The sequence below is a fragment of the Oreochromis niloticus genome, linkage group LG20, assembly GCF_001858045.2.
Source record: "Oreochromis niloticus isolate F11D_XX linkage group LG20, O_niloticus_UMD_NMBU, whole genome shotgun sequence".
Lineage (NCBI taxonomy): Eukaryota > Metazoa > Chordata > Actinopteri > Cichliformes > Cichlidae > Oreochromis > Oreochromis niloticus.
The window spans coordinates 24,513,776-24,532,331 of NC_031984.2; the positions used below are offsets into that span (position 1 = coordinate 24,513,776).

General features: G+C 40.8%; 3 protein-coding genes across 5 annotated transcripts; 2 read left to right on the forward strand and 1 right to left on the reverse strand.

Moving 5' to 3' along the window:
- The first annotated feature begins 624 nt into the window (after window positions 1-624).
- On the forward strand, window positions 625-4,359 carry LOC100691355 (vesicular inhibitory amino acid transporter). Its single transcript, XM_003444855.5, has 2 exons — window positions 625-1,607; window positions 2,324-4,359. Exons 1-2 carry the CDS (start codon window positions 1,227-1,229, stop codon window positions 3,509-3,511), a joined length of 1,569 nt encoding a protein of 522 aa, XP_003444903.1. The 5' UTR covers window positions 625-1,226; the 3' UTR covers window positions 3,512-4,359.
- Window positions 4,360-4,973: 614 nt separating this feature from the next.
- bpifcl (BPI fold containing family C, like) lies at window positions 4,974-10,576 on the forward strand. Of its 3 annotated transcripts, none has more exons than XM_013271145.3 (16): window positions 4,974-5,131; window positions 5,230-5,363; window positions 5,488-5,599; window positions 5,794-5,925; window positions 6,683-6,838; window positions 6,925-6,988; window positions 7,116-7,176; window positions 7,296-7,387; window positions 7,571-7,747; window positions 7,849-7,908; window positions 9,037-9,204; window positions 9,428-9,495; window positions 9,581-9,623; window positions 9,710-9,770; window positions 9,998-10,074; window positions 10,187-10,576. In XM_013271145.3, the coding sequence occupies exons 2-16, from the start codon at window positions 5,264-5,266 to the stop codon at window positions 10,229-10,231; spliced, it is 1,416 nt and encodes a 471-aa protein (XP_013126599.1). In that variant the 5' UTR covers window positions 4,974-5,131; window positions 5,230-5,263; the 3' UTR covers window positions 10,232-10,576. The 3 variants fall into 3 exon arrangements, with proteins under 3 accessions (XP_013126599.1, XP_013126601.1, XP_013126600.1); XM_013271147.3 differs by having other exon boundaries at window positions 5,255-5,363; XM_013271146.3 differs by having other exon boundaries at window positions 4,976-5,131; window positions 5,227-5,363.
- Window positions 10,577-12,056: 1,480 nt separating this feature from the next.
- On the reverse strand, window positions 12,057-16,837 carry LOC100709084 (PRELI domain containing protein 3B). Its single transcript, XM_003444770.4, has 6 exons — window positions 16,623-16,837; window positions 15,214-15,382; window positions 15,004-15,093; window positions 14,715-14,785; window positions 14,419-14,521; window positions 12,057-14,304 (listed from the first exon to the last, which is right to left on the reverse strand). Exons 1-6 carry the CDS (start codon window positions 16,820-16,822, stop codon window positions 14,188-14,190), a joined length of 750 nt encoding a protein of 249 aa, XP_003444818.2. The 5' UTR covers window positions 16,823-16,837; the 3' UTR covers window positions 12,057-14,187.
- Between the last annotated feature and the right edge of the window lie 1,719 nt (window positions 16,838-18,556).

The following is an 18,556-nucleotide window of genomic DNA, read 5'->3' on the forward strand; positions in this document are numbered from 1 at the left end:
TCTCACCTCTTCTGTTTTCATTACATAAAATATTACACATGGAAATGTGTAATATTCATCGATATTTTTTGTTGTTAAAAAAACATGTTTTTATGTAGGAACATAAAAAATATTAAAGGTGGCACGCTGGGTGGGGCCTTTTGGCTTTTACAGAAAACAGAAAATTCGCTGTGCGCTGTGTCGATTGATATAGGGAGATATGGCGCAGTCATCGTGCTTCATTTCACAAAATTAGGATAGATTTCAAGTGTTGGAAGAGACATTTTTTTATTTAATTTAGTTTTTAAAGCAAAATATCGCGATTATTCACGCCTTTGTAGACTACATTGTTTATTTGTCATATCGGCGTATATGAGGTATTCCAGACGTCCAGACGAGCACTCGGAAACTCAAAAATAGCCTTTCCAATTCAGTCATTTTTAGCAGCAGGTTTGGATAAAGGGTGGAGGTTTATTTCGCCATCACAAAGGACATCACACCCGCCGTTTGTTGGTATCGGTGTCCGTGGACCTGTTGACGGGATGAGCAGGTGAAATGTCTGGTGTTTTCATTCATGCGTGATGTCAGGCGCACTTCTGTGACACTGATGTATTTAAATGGCCTGAACGCTTTTATTCTCGTGATCACTCGGTCGGTCAACCCCAGATGAGAGATTCAATCTCTCCCTCTCTCTCTATCTATGTCTCTCCACGCCACCCGTGACAGTTCTGCTGCGCGCGAGCCTTACACTGGCACTCTGTGCGGACACGTGCACGCCCCTCTCGCTCCCTCTCTCCCTCTCTGGGTGATGCGGAGATTCCTGCGCTCACGTTGTCACCAACAAGACTCCAAACTGAGAGGACTGCTTTGTGTATGTGGGGAGGAAAAAATGCAAAATTGACATTTTTAACGACGAATGGAAATATTTTTTCGTTTTGTGTCTGTTCTGAGGCGCTTCTTCGTTGAGGCAGATGCCTAGGAGTGTTTTTTATTAAGGGAGGTAATATGGATAAACAAGCCAAGAAAAGCAGCTGAGGATATTTTTTAAGCTTTGGGTAAATCGGTTAGGCAGCCGTTAGAATGCTGGTTAGTTTATTTTGCAGTCACATCGAAGAGGCAACAGGCATGGTTTCACTGTAGCGGGTAAAAAAAAGTAAAACAATCAAAGAAATTGCCCTGCATACACCTGAATCTGCGCTTTTTACGCGTCCTATTTAACTGAAGAACGGATTTTCTTTCGGAAAGAGATGGCTCACCTAATCCGACACAAGCTCACCAACAAACTGACCAATGCGGCCCACACGGTGTCCAACAAATCTCAGGCCAAAGTCAGCGGGGTGTTCGCCAGACTGGGCTTCCAGGCCGCCACGGACGAGGAGGGTTTGGGTTTCGCGGAGTGCGACGACTTGGATTATGACTACAGGCAAGGGATGCAGATGGATGTCCTTCAAGGAGAAGAGGAAGGGGGGCAGATGGAGGGAGATGGGGAGCTGGAGGGAGACAGCCACTACCAGAGAGACGGCACCGGGCCGAGGCCCTCGTCCCTGAAGACAGCAGGCTCTCTGGAAGAAGACAAGCCAAAAATCACGTCATGGGAAGCTGGCTGGAACGTCACCAACGCCATTCAGGTACGCCGTGATTACTGGCATCCTGCACGCGTGAGTGCAAAAATACCATGTGCTGCACGGCCATATTAGGCCTGCAACCGCACATAAAGTCACCTTGAAGACTTCATATTTTCACATTTAATATTTAAGCTGGAAAAATAGGATGGTGCTCAGGGGATGCAAATAATTCCCCACAAGCCAAAATTAGAGTTAGTCACCTTTAATTTTGTGCGATGAAACTATAAAAGGTTTCAAATGTAAAGGGCCCGTTAAGCTACATTTTATCAGTTAGATCCAAGCTTCGGCTTCACCTCGAATTCGTGGTTTGTGCGTAAATCCGTTGCAGTGAGTGGGACTTAAAATGTATTTATTCAAATCTTTTTATCAGTGGAGCTGCAGGCGGGATCTGCTTGACTTTGATAGCCTGGAGGCTGAATAGCACCCACGTGCTTATCAGAGCCTCCATCATATTAAAAAGCTGAATCAAATGAATTTGAAAATTCGTTTTGGAATTTATTCGATCTATTATTTAGTACAGATCAGGTATCGGACATATTATTGCAGTCTAATTTAAAATAATCTGTGGTGACAATTTTTCCTGTTGAGTTATTTTTAAATATAAATTTAGGCTGTTATTATATAAGACGAGCTGGTCCTTGCATGCCTGGGTAAGCTCGGCCTGTCACTGCGATGTGGGTCTCGTCCATTACCACTTAACTGCGCTTGTCTTTCCGCAGGGCATGTTTGTCCTCGGCCTCCCGTACGCCATCCTCCACGGCGGCTACCTCGGCCTTTTTCTCATCATCTTCGCGGCTGTGGTGTGCTGCTACACCGGCAAAATCCTCATTGCGTGTCTGTACGAAGAGAACGAGGACGGCATTAAAGTGCGCGTGAGGGACTCCTACGTGGACATCGCGAACGCCTGCTGCGCGCCCCGCTTCCCGGCCCTGGGCGGCCACGTCGTGAACGTGGCTCAGATCATCGAGCTGGTCATGACGTGCATTCTTTACGTGGTGGTCAGCGGAAACTTGATGTACAACAGCTTCCCGGGGTTTCCGGTTTCCCAGAAAGCCTGGTCTGTCGTGGCCACGGCCGCGCTCCTGCCGTGCGCGTTCCTGAAGAACCTCAAGGCCGTGTCCAAGTTCAGCTTGCTCTGCACGCTGGCCCACTTCATCATCAACATCCTGGTGATTGCCTACTGCCTCTCCAGGGCTCGAGAGTGGGCCTGGGAGAAGGTCAAGTTTTACATCGATGTGAAGAAATTCCCCATTTCCATCGGCATCATCGTGTTCAGCTACACCTCCCAGATCTTCCTCCCGTCGCTGGAGGGAAACATGCAGAAGCCCAGTGAGTTCCACTGCATGATGGACTGGACTCACATTGCGGCCTGCGTCCTCAAGGGCCTCTTCGCCCTAGTGGCCTACTTGACATGGGCAGATGCCACCAAAGAGGTCATCACGGATAACCTGCCTTCAACGATCCGGGCTGTGGTGAATCTCTTCCTTGTCTCCAAGGCATTGCTTTCTTACCCTCTGCCGTTCTTTGCTGCGGTTGAAGTTCTAGAGAAATCTTTGTTCCAGGATGGTGGGAGAGCCCTCTTTCCAGACTGCTACGGCCCCGGAGGGCAGTTGAAATCATGGGGCCTGGGCCTCAGAGTTGCCCTGGTGGTCTTTACCTTGCTTATGGCTGTCTTTGTCCCCCATTTCGCCCTTCTTATGGGCTTAACTGGGAGCCTCACCGGTGCTGGCCTGTGCTTCCTCTTGCCAAGCCTCTTCCACCTAAAGCTCCAATGGAGAAACCTCCTGTGGCACCACGTCTTCTTCGACGTTTCCATTTTCATCATTGGGGGCATATGTGCCATATCTGGTTTCATCCATTCCATCGAAGGTCTCATAGAGGCGTTCAGGTACGACATCCACGACTGAGAACTTCAGAGAGGGCCTGTGAAGGGCAATTGTCCTAAAATAACGCACTCCTGATGAAAACACCGCACTGAGAACTTGGCATAATCTCTTGAGGAGGATTATTTGTGTGAAATGTACATCTTTTTTTATTTTATTATTTTTGCCTTCGTGATAATGTGCAATAATAAACTCTACAGTCATAGTGTAAAGTAGTCTACTCATTCCAGAAAACGTGTTTCTTTAACTGGACAGAGGAACACAACCTCCTGCATGATAGGGGGTGAATGAATATGCAGGCATTTTAAAAAGCCTGTCAAGTGTCAGTCTTCATGCAAAGATCCAGTTAAAAAGCCCAGCACGGGTCTAACTGTGTGCGTGTAGTGTTTATATCTGGGGAATGAAATATGTGGAAAAACAATGGAGTGATTATGTTCTTACTGGTTTGTTGAACTGCTAGATATCAGTATCCCCCCACTTCAGAGAAAATACAAGACTAAAGCACCCATCCGATCAGATGGTGCACCATAAACCATGAATAACTTGTGTGTAGTGGTTTGAACAGAATGATTTTTTTTCCAGTCGGTTTTTGGTTTTGTGTTTGTTTTTTTGTTTGTTTCTTTTCATTTTTATGCCTATAGTAGTCCTTGCTGTTTGTTTTCTTGGTGTTTCAAGTGTCATTCTGGATGACGTGACTTCAAGTGCAAGCAAGTGGGTCCTAACTGTGTTATATATGGAGAACAAAAAAAAATGTCTGATAATATTCTGTTCCTATTGAACTTGTCAGTTGTGAATTAATGGAACTAGTCATGGTGTGTGAGACAAAAGAGTATTTGTTGAATCAAGAGATAAATAAATGAGATATTTTATGGCTGGTGATTTCAATCTTTTCTTACCTTTTCTCTTCTTTATTTACATGGACCTCTGCTAAACTTCCCCATTAAGAATAAGTTGGTGGCGCTTCTCCTTTTCACAATGTGAAGTGGAGGCACTGAAAGTGGGGTGGAGGTACATTTCTGCATTTTCCAGTATAATCAGTTCATGACAGACAGCATAAACCTATAAAACTGCAAGTAGCAAACAGTGGGAAAACATGGCGCATTTGCTATTAATCCTATTGTAGATGTGATCAATCTGAGCATGATTGTTGTTTAACTTAAAAGTTAAATAATCTAAAAGTCAACAGATAAATTTCACTTCCTTTTATTAGCATGCAGCTATGATTTGCATTTATTCTGAGAATGAGGATGTTGGTACAGTGACTTTTTTGTTTTAAAGAATACTTTTAATCTACCTCCAAAAATGACTGGTTATGGCTGCTGTGCTTCCAGTGCAGATGGAGGGGAAATTTTCTTTCTGCTCATCAATCATATTTGGCTTAATCTAAATTGGTTTCCTTAGAAACGGTACCATCCGTGTTTTGAATGCAGACAGGGCAGAATCAAACAACTGCTTCCTCTTTCTCACATCGACATAAACAGAGTGCAGGAGGGGACGGGGTATTGTTAGATGTCTGTGAGTTTCACTTCTCAGTGACACAGGAAATTAAAGCAGAAAGACAGCACAGAGAGGCTGAGGCGACTTGTTTGCACACGCAGAGCAACTCTGAAGAGCTGAATTTGGCAAGTTCATCCCGCATTTCAGGTATGATATCTGTGTGATCTATCTCAACAGGTTTGCTGTGCACGTTTGAGTTAAGAGTTTACTTTCCCACACCAAAATGTAAATGTCTTTGACAGCAGCACTGTTTGTTTGCACCACAAACAGCAGAGGAAAATGCTTCTATCTGTGACAGTAGTGCTCGGCCTCCTCTCCTGCGTTTGTGGAGAAAATCCTGCAGTGCAAGTTGTCCTGACCAACAAGGGGCTTCAGTACGGTAAGGACATGTGGGCTCAGCGCTTGCTTTCACTTAGCTGTTAAGGTTGTGTAAACACAAGTCTGTTAATAAGTCAGTTTCATTCATAGCAACTGAAATTTCATGCAAGTGCTGTTTGTCCCAGGGAAGCATGAAGCTGCAGGATGGATTCAGGAAAGGTTGAGTAAAATCACTTTCCCTGACATCACCGGGAGTGTTCACATCATATTTGGGAACGTTGACTACACTCTAACAGGGTAGGATTGCATTTCATGTTCTACAAGTACAAAATCTAAGAATCTAAAATATCCTCTACAGAAGGAATCAGCATTTGTTATTAAAATTTCTCCACATGTAAGTTAGCCAGCAGGAGTCTTTATTTCACTCACAATTCTGATATTCCTCAGCTCTGTGACCTCATGTTTTTCTTTGCTCTCCCTTTGCGATCTAGCATCACCATAGTAAAATGTGACTTACCAGAGCCTTCTGTCGAGTTCCTTCAGAATCCCCCAGGATTCCAGACAACCATCTCAGACCTCTCTATTGCAATAACAGGCGATTGGAGAACACATTTTGGCCTAATGTGAGTTTTCTACGTGTAAAATACAAGCTTTGTACAGTAGGATTATAGGGGGTAATTTCTTAACATGTTCCATTTGGGTACAAAACAAATCATCATCCAAAAAACAAAAAAACAAAACATGTGAGACAATCTGATCGTCCCTTTTAACACATAATTTTTTTTTTTTAAACCACTGACTATATTGTGATTTAAATCTGTAATGTACAGAAGCGGACATGAAGTATAAATGAGGAAGTGATACTATAGTTAGTGTTTGAAGCTATAGTGTGTTTTTAAAGATTCTGGCAGGTGAGGTGAGAGAATTTTGGTGACTTTGCATTTAGGTTTGCCCCTCGCCTTTTCTAACACAGCTGGCATCCGAGTTATGTTAAACCTGAAAGCTTATCATCTGTATTTTAGGCTGTTTACAAAACTTGTGATCATTTCTGTTTTATCGTGTAACAACAGAGTGTTAGAGTAACTTACAGCGCTAAACCCATATATTAATTACAGCTTTAATCTACTGATGCTTTTCCAAACGTAGTTTCCATGTAACACATTTGAATGTTCTCTAAGCAGAGAAATAAGGAGGGAACATTTCACATCTATATTAAACACGAGGCCTATTTTATAAACTCTATCAGATGCCTGTTGTAAGATAGCTATCTGCCACATATGCACAAGTGACAGATGTTTCAGTGCCTTTGAAAGCAGATGTTGTGTGAATAAATGTTCACCAGCACCAACAATGCACTGTGTTTGTATTTTGTATATCCAGACACGACGGCGGGACGTTTGATATGGCTATATATAACGTAGATGTGACCTCTGTGGCGCAGCTGGGGAAAGAAGCTGACGGGCATCCGTCTGTCAGCAGCCTCAGCTGTCACTCTCAGGTTGGAGATGTGGACATAGAATTTCATGGTGGAGCCAGGTACAGTAGAGCCGAAAGAGGGAGACACGGGGCGGTGGTGGGGATTTCATGTATGATGTAAACCTTGGCTTTCTATTTGTGAATAGTTTCATCTTCCAACCATTTGTGAAACACTTCAAGGGACGGATCAGAGATGAAATACAGAAAAGAGTGAGTGCTCCCCTACAGCTTCATCGCATGTGTTAGTGGATGCTTGGGCTTTTCTGTATGATCGTCACATAATGTTCACTGAAATGTGGTGTTAAAACACCAGGACTTTGCTGTGTTTTCTCCCTAGCTGTGCCCCGGTGTGGAAGGAAACATTCAAAGCTTTGAGGACCATCTACATGTCATGAACGGTACTGCAGCTCCTAATTACAAAGAGGAAAACCATGGGCCACAAATTAGTGAACAGAATATTGAAATAACAGAATTTCAAATGTGTAAAGGAATACCACTTTTTTTTCACTCTGCTCAGTTTCAGTCGATGTGAATGAAGTTCTCACTCTTGCCCTTCCTCTCACTGATGTCCCCATCATCGGTGCTTCAGGTATGAATGTGGGTCTTAAGGTAAGGATACACATATACAAGTTTCTATGTTAATGTCCCGGGCTTCTGATAACAGTTCATCTACATGCCAACATATGCATCTAGATTTTATAATGAAAGCTTATGAAAAAACATTGAGAAAGGAATAAGAATTTCAAAATGATGATATTTAGTTTTATTTGATCTTTTTTTTTTTAATTAAAGGGGGAGTTTTACAACATCAAAACTCCTGTCGAGCCTCCCTTTGAGGCCCAGCCTTTCACCATGCCGGACGAGCCGAGCTACATGCTGTCAGTGGGCATGTCTGATTTCACTCTGAACTCTGCCTCCTATGCATACTTCTCGGCTAAATTGCTTCAGCTCCTCATCACTGACAGCATGGTAAGTGAACACACATACTAAAAATAAAAGACAGTTAAAAGCAAAACAGTTCAAGTTTTAGGTGAAGTGTGTGGTTAAGAGACGTTATTTTATCCTCTCAGATCCCTCCGATATCTCCAGTGCACTTAAATACCACCTCATTGGGAAAATTCATTCCTAAGGTAAGGCTGTCTGTGTCAGGGAAAAGTAATCCCAGAAACACTACATGATGATGTTCACCCTGCAAAACAACGATACTTCAAACATGATTGCATTCTCTCAGATTGATTTTTAAATTAGTTTTCACGTTTAAAGTTTTCAGAGCACACTGACCAAGGTGGATATGGTTAACTAAAACTAAATGAAAAACTAAAGCTAGAAAAAACATTTTAGTAGGAAAACATAAAAAAAAAAAACTTGTAAAATGTAAACTAATTTTGTAAACATTTTTAACCCCAACTAAAATAAAATAACAATTTGTAGAGTCAATTTTGTAAAATGTTTATTACAGTGTCTGATGAGGATTGATTGACATGTCTAAAAGACTGAGTCAGCTGCTTTCAATGTAGGATTGAAGGCAGGAGCCTATCCCGGCTGTTGGATGTTCTGTTGGAAGGAGATTTGGTGGCTGTGGGCATAGTTCACTGTTCTCTGTTCTCTTTTTCAGACAATTTTTTCATATCATTCACGTAAACCTTCGACATGGTTATGCTGGAAAATCCCAGCAGATCAGCAGTTTGTGAAATCCTCAGACCGATCTGTCTGACACCAACGAACACGTTACATTTGTCATTCATTCAGAAGCTTGTATGTAAAGACGTTTAAGCAGATATGTTAAAACATCTTTGCATACAAGATGAAAAGCAAAACCAACCAGCTTGAAAAACAAACATATACTATGCCTATAACTAGTCACAAAAATTATTTAAAAAAATCAAGACAGCTAAGTTTTGCTATCGTGGAAGTGAAAGTATTTAACAAATGGGCCAAGAGAGGAAGTATGTCTTCCATGCCTGTCTCAAGTACTTAGGTCAACATCCCTTTTCTAGTATGACCTCCAGGAGAAGTCTATGAAACACTCTGTGGCCTCTTGTGTGATTTTGTCTTTGCACGTATGAAAAAAAAAAACTTTAATTCAGTTCGGATGATTATCTTTGTGTCTTTATCCTCATCTAGGACTCATTTGGTTTCATCAGGACTCCGTTACCTCACTTACTTAGAAGTAGTTTGCTTTATTTATACTACTTTCTCTTTAAGTTCGATACAGTCAAGAATAAAGTGTTAACACTTGTAACTTGTTCACTTTGCAGCTTGCCGAGATGTATCCAGATATGCTGATGAGTGTTCTGGTTTATGCCCAAGAGGCTCCAAAGTTTTCCATCCAGCCTGATGCCATTAACGTCAGCATCAAGGCTGTTGCGAAGGCCTCCGTCATCCTACCCAATGGTACCCAGATCCCGGTGTTCACCATCAATGTTGTGAGTACTTTTGTTTGTTGGACCTTCGCTGTACTCACTATGTTATCTTTGGGGTTGATATCAAAGTTTGGACTAACTTAAACTGCAGCATGCATTCTTTACGATTTCTGACCTTTTCTTAACAGCACTGATCGACTACAGAATATGACAGACTAATGGTAACAGAAATTACTATTTGCTGCTGCTGAAATTGAATCTTTTTTTTTTTTTTTTTTGGTTCCAGGACTCCAAATTCAGTAGTGAATTGTGGATTGATGATGGAAAACTGAAAGGCTCTGTGAAGATGGATAAGTAAGCATAAGTTAGTTTTAAACTGCAAAACTGAGCTCAACTTCTTAAACTTCATTCTAAAAATAATGACGCTGTTTTCTTCCAGCGTGACGCTGACCCTAGCTTCGAGTGAAGTTGGGACTTTCAAGGTAAATGTCCCCAAAATTAAATAAACAAGTAAAAACAGCAGATTTTCTGTTGGTCACAGGTCAACAGCGTGTTTTTCTCTTTGCAGACCGACTCTCTTGAATCACTGGCGCGGACGGGGGGGAAGTTTGTACTGGTGAAAGTGAACCGTGAGTCTTAGATACTTCATTTTTGTGCTATTCCCACTTTGTGCTACTTCCACTTCTTCATGAGATTTATCTAAAAAACAATGTGTATCATGTCAAGCATTTTCCGTAAACTAGAGCGACGCAGGGCAGATACGAAGCACTTCCCCTTCTCTTCGATCTAACAAAGGAGAGGCTCGCTGTGTGGAAACAGTGTCGCTCCTTTCCTGACTTGTGTTTTTCTGTGACAGAGAAACTGCGAGAAGGATTTCTTGTGCTCAGGACAAAATACGCACAGTTGGTCAACTCAGTTCTGAAGAAGGAGAAGGTCGGTATTTTTTGGAGATCACACATTAGCACCGACGCTTTGGTCTTTGAATGAATCTGTAACTCAGAGCAGAATTCATCTTTGGGCTGACCACTGTCTTTGTCCCAAACAGGGATTCCTATCCATCTCTTCAGACGTGCAGGTGGTGCTAACGTAGAGACGCTTCAACTGACAAACACCAAACATGGCTGCTCCTCGTCACCGTTCGTCATCAAACCTCCGACCACCAATCGAAATGAATGTTTCTGCATCTGTAGTAACAACCCTAATGCTGTTTCCTCAGGTCTGGATTGAGAATCATGAAGGTGCCTTGCTTTGAAGTACATAATCAAAAAACTTTGACTTGAAATTTGCACATCTTATTTGCAACTTTTGAAACGCTTCCTAGGTGGAGCTGCCTGATTTCTTTTCTCTTAGTGACAACATCTATTTTTTAAAATTCTTTTAGATTCTCTGATGAAAATAATGATGTGAAAACGAGTGAATAAAGGATTAAAAACAACTTCTGTCATAACTTTAGAGGATTTTATAGACACATACACTCACCTGTCACTTTATTAGGCACACCCTCATGGGCCCTCTTTTACTTTCAGAACTGCCTCTCAATCCTTCATCGAGGTGCTGGAAACTTTCCTCAGATGTTTTGGTCCATGTTGACATGATAGCATCACAAAGCTGCTGCAGATTTGTTGGCTGTGCCAATTTCCTGTAAAAAAAAAAAAAAAAAAAAAAAATAGACTTGTGGTTACTGGACTGAGGTCTGGTGTCTGTGGAGGTCGTTTGAGTACAGTGAACTCATTTTCATGTTCAAGAAACCAACTGAGATGACTTTGTGGCATGGTGCGTTATCAGAACAGGCACACTGACAGGAGATGCATCCAGTGTGCTCGTCTGCTGCTGTAGCTTTCCGTTTTAAGGTTCATTGCAATGTGCGTCATAGTTATTGTAGTTTTGTATTTTCTAATTAGTTTTTTTAAATTTTTATTTCATTTTGATTATTTTGTTTTTTAGTTCAGTTTAGCTTCAGTTTGTCTCCGGGGAGGATTTTCTTGTTTCACCTTAGTTTTTATTGTTTGAAAATGTTCAGCGTTAGTTTGGATCTTTTTAATTATTATAGCACAAAGGGCATATGTCAGAGGCAAGATCTAGGAAAACTAGTACAGATATTACAATAAAAACACAGAATTTTTTTAAAGCAGTTAACTCATTGACTTTTGTAGACACCCAAAAGTGTCAATAAGTCCTCAGTAGTCCAGCTCTAATAACATTTGTACTAAACTCAGATACTAACAGTAAGGAAATTACTTCTAATTAATTCTTTTCAGTTCTTAGATTTTATGTTTGGTTTAGTTTTAGTTAACTATAATAACCTTGATGTGCATTCAGAGATCCTTTCCTACATACTTTGTTGTAACAAGCGGTGGTTTGAGTTACTGTTGCCTTCCAATCAGCTTGAAGCAGTCTGTCATTCTCCTCCTCTGAACTCTTTTTTTTGGACCAGTCTCTGTAAACCTTATAGACCGTTGTATGGAGAAAAATCCCAGCAGATCAGCAGTTTCTGAAATACTCAGATCAACACATCCGGCACCAACCACCACGACATGCTGTTTAAAGTCACTTAAATCACCTTTCTTCATTATGATGCTCAGTTAGAGCTTCAGCAGGTCACCTTGAGCCTGAATGTAAATCCATCTAGTTGTTACCATGAGGTTGGCTGATTGGATTTTTGCATTAACTAGCAGGTGAACTACTGTTGAGTGTACCAATACAGTTTAAAAAAAAAAAAAAAAAAAAAAAAAAAGCACCCTAATAGACAATCCTATTGTAGCTGGTGACAGTATACTGTGCGTTATTTATTCTACCACCAGAGGGCATTGTCTTTAAAAAGAAAATTACAAAAGAGGTGTTTTATTCATAAAGTCAGACAGCAGTGAACATAATTTAAACCCTTTTAAGCTTTGCCACAAATCATCAACACCGTGTTCATGAAACAATGACATCTCTTTATTTTGAAACATTTCAGTGTGCACACTTTAGATTTTGTTCCACGTTCACATTCTTGGAATGTAACACCAAAGTATCAATACAAGCCTATTTACAGCCACTGTTCTCAAAATGTTCCCCATAGAAAAACACCACATTTCATGAAATGAGACTCTGTGGACGGGTCAGGTTTTAGACAAAATGATCAGGAGGTGGGTTGCACATGATGAAACTGAAAACCAGACGGTTACTGTTTTAAACGATGAGTCAAACTGGAAGTACACATGTAATGCTGTCGAAACAGAAAGCTAACCGTGGAGCATCTTGGAAGACCTGTGATGCTGCTGAGATCCAAGGGACACTTTAACACTGTATAAAGCTCAAGATGTACCACAAACCCTTCTCATGTAAACTTCTATTTGTAGCTTTGTACGTTTTATAGTGAGAAGCAAAAAAAAAAAAACAAAAGAAAAAAAACAAAAAAAAAAGGGATGTAACATTTCTTTCATCTCCTTGTGGTCTTCGAAAAACTTATTAGGGACACTAACCATTGTTAACAATGTAGCACCTGAGAGTCCTCTATGACACAAACAAGAAAGATTTAAAGAGGGGGGAAAAACTGCACCAAATTTGCACAACATCACAAGCCAACAGTTCTTAGTTCGTCAGTTCAGCCTTTGTAAATGTTACAAATACAAAATAAATAACAATCAAATAAAACAGAGCAGGTTTGCCACAAATAAAGTTAGAATAAAGTGTTCTGGGGTGTAAAACTGGTTATTTCTATTTCTCATGTAGGCACAGAATGTGACCCTGAATGTAACCCTGCAGGGCTGCACCACAACACTGGTGAGCGTTAACAACACACTAAACACTGGTGAATTCTGACATGTTGCTCAGTGCCCACTCTTCTTTTCCTTCTTTTTAATTTGCAGCCAACGAGGACTTGCTGCCACTTAAAGTATATATGCTGAAAATAAGTTAAACATTCAAGTATTTACATTCTTAACACTTAACTATACAGCACATCACTGTAAGAAAAAACTGAATTCAGAAATCAAGTATTCTTGAAGCAAAACTCGACCACAGTGACCCACAAGTGGGGGGGGGATAAAAAGAAAAGAAAAAGAAAAAAACACTTGCAAAGTCCGGTCCACTGTGCTGACAGCTGTGGCATATACACCAGTAGTCATGAATTAGCAACACAATTTAATTAACAACAGTCTGCTCCACTTGGTTTAAATGCACTGAGACGTTTGTTAAATAACAAGTCTAAGCTGCCTTCATTGCTCTACAACACCTTCTCTCACTCTCCTGTGACCCCTCACACAGTTATGATGCAGTATCACTCAAGTACATCTGCATACTGCCTTTTATTTTTTGACTGCCAGCACTTCCTATCGTCTCTGAGCAGGACGAGTTTGAACTGTTCAGACCTCAAACTCTAACCCATGTTCTGAGGGAAGTTGCACTTTATCAAAGAGTTTCTGCTATGGTGAAAACATCACCCAAAGGTACACGGGATCTGATCCATCCACCTGACAGAAAGCTGATGCAGTTTGTAACTTACAGTTTCCCCTTTACTTTCATATTCTTTTAGTCTGTGTGCATGGCAGCGTTTGGTTTTGAGTCATTTCAGTCAGCTTTGCTGTGCACGGCATGGTCAATCAATCCAAAAGCTGACATTAAAGTTGATCCAATCAAGCCATCCTCTGCTTGTTTATGAAGATTTGAAAGCGATAATGAAATGTGAGAGACAAAAGGAAGAACCCAGTGAGATGATTCAGAGGCACATTGTGAATTCAATTCTAAAAAAAAAAAAAGCTTCCATATCACAAGACCAAGTCATATGAGCTTCAAGTGCAGTCCAATTTAAGTGTTGTTTAATTTTTTAAACCGTCATCAGCTCAACACTTCCTCGTCACTACCTGACTGGTGTAAAAGCTTGTTGGCGCAGACTGCTGAGGAAGGACTAACAATGATCTCATGACAAACAAACGCAGGGCCGAAGAATGGGGCTGTGGTTAATAGGCTGTGTTGGCAGATGAGGTGAGGGTCCCCTTTGAGGGGAAAATTACAGAGAAGCCCATCGGTTCATGATGGTGGAGTAAGAAACCGGGAAGATCCAGATCATTTATCTGCAACTGCTGCCGCCATGGGGGATCGCATGGTACCGCGAGCAGTGGCGGTCAGCTCCTCGATTTCTGTGTTTAACCGTCTGATTACCCACTCCATTGCCTCCCGACCCTAAAACAGACACAAATGCTTCACATTATAACGCGCATTGATGAGGATTTTAAAATCTGAAGAGTAACCATATTATCAAGGTGAGTTTAAGGAGGATTTTAAAGGCAGCTTTACCTTGCTGGCATTGACGGATATGGTCTTGGCCATGAGACCCTCAAGGTGGTTGCTCAGACTGACGCCTTTCACACTGATCAGAGCCTCCTGTGTCAGCACTGTCCTGAATATGCAAGCATAGAAAAGTCACAAACACAGCGGAAACAAACTGTTTCTTTGTAGAGTTTCCTTTTGTTTTTAAAAATCTTGGAGTTAAACATTCAAAACCTTTTTGCATTAATATTATGGGGGGTTTTTTATGTTATGATTTTTAACTCCAATTTAACTGATGCGAAAAATAAAACCAAGTCTCTTACTTTTCTGGGTCCTGTGGATGTGGCTTGTATGTCAACTTCTCATCCACAGACACGAGGTTGGTAAAGGAAATCTGTAAGGACAAGACACACCTGAAATCAGTCTTTTTATATCAGCATCTGCCACGAGGTGACACATAGCAACCACATCGAATCTATAGTGACAGAAGTGCTGAGTAGACAAGTAAATACAACTGCAGAGGTCAGGTTACAGTTACATCCTCCCATAACAATTCGACTTTAATGTCTGTATTGATGAAGCATAATAAAAGCATTTGTCAATCCTACTCACGTTTGTAGACTGCAGCTCAAAGGTCTGCTGTTTAGGGTCCACTACTGAATGTTCCTGGACATACGTGCATGTTCTTGTTACCCCAAACATCTGCAGGAAACAATAAAATAAAAAAATAATACAACTCTGAAATGATACAAGGAAAAACAACTTAACATTACCCAGTCTGAACAAAACACGTCGATCATTTCTCTTATCCTCTTAACTCACCGACTTGGCCAAAGCAGGGAGCCCCCACTCTGTGCTGAGCAGTCTGGTGCTGTGTAACCGTCCCTCAGTGTCCACACTTCTGTCCATAACGTCCACACCAAAGACACTGGGGTTCATGGGATTGGGATACTTCTGCATCGCAGCCTTGGTCACCGTCTCCCATGGGTGGCTGTTTTAATCAATATCAACGTTAGAAACGGGCAATTTAACATTCTGGTGAGTGCAGATGAAGATGACTAAATGCTTGCTGCTGAGAGTGTGCTCTTCAATGTGGAAAAACATCTTAAATTCTGAGGTTACTAAGGTAAACACTACTTAAAAATCCACCATGCCTGTATTTCACTCATCTTACAAGCAACAAAAAGGACCAGTTGCATTATTGTGAATCTGTATCTCCATCAGAATACGTGTACAAGTGAACTAGAACAGATATTTAATGGACATCGCTTGATTTGACTTGTTTGGCTGGAGAAAAGGTTTAGTGCATTTAGTATCTTGCAATGCAAGCAGCAGATGTGGTGCATTTATGGCTCCGAACAGTCAGATCCATTCATGCAGCGCTTTGTCTGAAACATTCAAGTTAGCGGACGACCTGCTTCACTTCCAACCCAATTTAGGAGGTAATAATGTAGGAGAAAATAATTTTCTGGAAATATGGGGATATTTGAATGTAACAACATCGCTGATGGTGAATCACAATAGCGTCTCTGTTTGCAGACAGGCGAGAGAAGAAACGCCCCCTCTGCACAGCGCAGACTCACATCAGCAGCAGCACACACGGTTTTTCTCTGGAAACTTCTAGTAGAGGGTTAAGCAACCAGACTGATTTTATTCATCAGTCGCTGTAAAACGAGCAGAAATGCTCTGATTATATACCGTTTATTGTGTTTAAACGACAGACCGGTCGTTATGTAACGCTCCCCGTCCATAATGTCAAACACGCGGGTAATTAAATTTTCTTTATCCCGTAACAAATACCAAGGCTAGGGGAAAGCGTTTGAAAATAGTCCTCTAAGGCTGAAATGTTGCAATAAACCTAAACATAATTACAGTCATAGTATTCAAGGCGAAAAAATTAGCTTTAATGTTAGCAGCACAAAGCTAGCGGCAAAAGTTAACTCGGGTAAAGGGCACTTTAACTTCAAAAACCAATACATGTAGCAAATACAGGCTTCAGCTGTAAACATCAAACGCGGTGGGAAGTCAAAAGCCATTTCTAAACATAACTAATATAAACTAAAAGCGTTAGGTAACTCGACTAAAGCGGCGCGCCTTCGTGTTATCTAACTTATCCGCAGCTTCGCCCAGACTGCACACGGAGCCACGAAAACTGATTATATAAGAAGAAATAACCAACTTAACAACCATAATTTATAAAGAAAACTACCGCAGAAAAAAGAAACACTCACTTGAAAATGTGCTCTGACGTCCAAATCTTCATTTTTACCGATTTTTCTGTCACAGCACGGGAGCCGGCGACAAATGGCAGCGTGACCGCTGAGAGAGGAAGGAAGGAGGGGCTGAGTGAGAAACCTTTGACAGTCTTAGCCGCGATGCTCCCCCTGCTGGCAGACAGAGCTGCTGCACCCTGCCTTCCAGAACAATCCATGTGTTAGTTTTAAACACCTCTGAGACCCTCAGCAGCGGATCTAGAGAAATGTTCTTAGGGTGGCATGAAAATCAGTTAGGGTGGCAAAATCAAAGCCATTTCTTTACACGTATGCAGGTGTTAATATATATATACATATATATAGTGTATAAATAGTGTTATGTATATATACCGGAGAGAATGATTGTTATATAATGTTCTATGAATGATCCATGTATGAAAATATAATTTATTTGTAGCCATTGTATAATTTAATTATATGTTTTTGATAAGGCATATACTTAAGTAATGTATATGTTTCTGGTATTTTCACACAACTAGTCACCTATGGATCCACTGATGCAGTGTCATGAGAATTGTCATTCAAGTGTACATATATGTAATGGTTCAACTCAATTTTATTCATATAGCTTCATATCACAGCAACAGTCACTCATATTGTAAGGTAAAAAACTATAATAATACACACAAAACCATAACAATGAGGCAATCCCCCATGAGCAAGTGTTTGGCAACAGTGGGAAGGAAAAACTCCCTTTTAACAGGAAGAAAGAGGAAACACTGTGGAAGAGAGCCAGAGATTAGTAATAACTCGTGATTAAATGCAGAGTGGTATACAAACACATAGTAACTGAAAAAAGGTGAGTGAAGAAGAAACACTCAGATGGTGTTTGTTCCCAGAATCCAAATGGGAGCTAGTTCCACAGAACAGGTGCCTAAGAGCTAAAGGCTTTGACCCCCATTCTACTTTTAAAAAGCCTAGGAACCACAAGTAAGCCAGCAGTTTGAAGAAAGTGGCTTGATTATTCAAGACACTGTGTGTGATTTTTTTTTTGCTTAAGTTCCTTTGTCACTTTGGCTGAACATTAATAACAAATATAAGAAATGCATTTTCTAAATTGGCTTTTCCATCTTATTATTACAAAAATTAAAAAACAAGCAATAGAAAAATATTCCAGGTCATAAATTCCAGGTCAGCGATCAGCTATTTTAGATCCAATATTGTGTAAATGTATAATTTCAAAGATTCGTGTAACTTGATATTACAGCATACATCGTCATTTACTATGAACTTAATTAATAGATTAACTGTCCATGCAGTCACATCATTATGTGAATAATATGAAGTACAAAGATTCACAAAAATAACCCAAATATTCACAGTTCCAATGTAGAAAAAGTCCTGCTCTCTGTTGCTATGGTAACAGTGAAGAAATCTTCAGATGGAAATTGAAGCTGTTGGCTGCACAGCTGAAATAAGAAAGAGAAACATTTTTATCTGTAGTTGAGTTGGAATTCTCATTCAGTCAGACCCGTTAGTGGGAAACATTTGTTAGTAGTAAAATTATTTCAAGTCAAAGATTCACATTTTCCCACAAGTTGCTTGAGCTTGTTTTTTCATTCATTGTGCAGGATGTGCTCTTTCTGTCAGTGTAAAGAACTTTAACTGCACATTTAATCCCTGAGATAGCTTAATATATCAACTTAATATAGCGGTATAATATAGACTTAATTAGAGATAGCTTAATATCGATTGACCGCTTCATGAGGTGGTGTGAGGTGAACCACATGCAGCTGAATGTGGCCAAAACAAAGGAGCTGGTGGTGGACTTTGGCAGAAACAGATCCTGACCCTCACCTGTCTGCATTGGTGGAAATGATGTCAAAAAAGTCACATCTTACAAGTATCTGGGAGTTCAACTGGATCACAAGCTGGAGTGGTCTGCTTACACG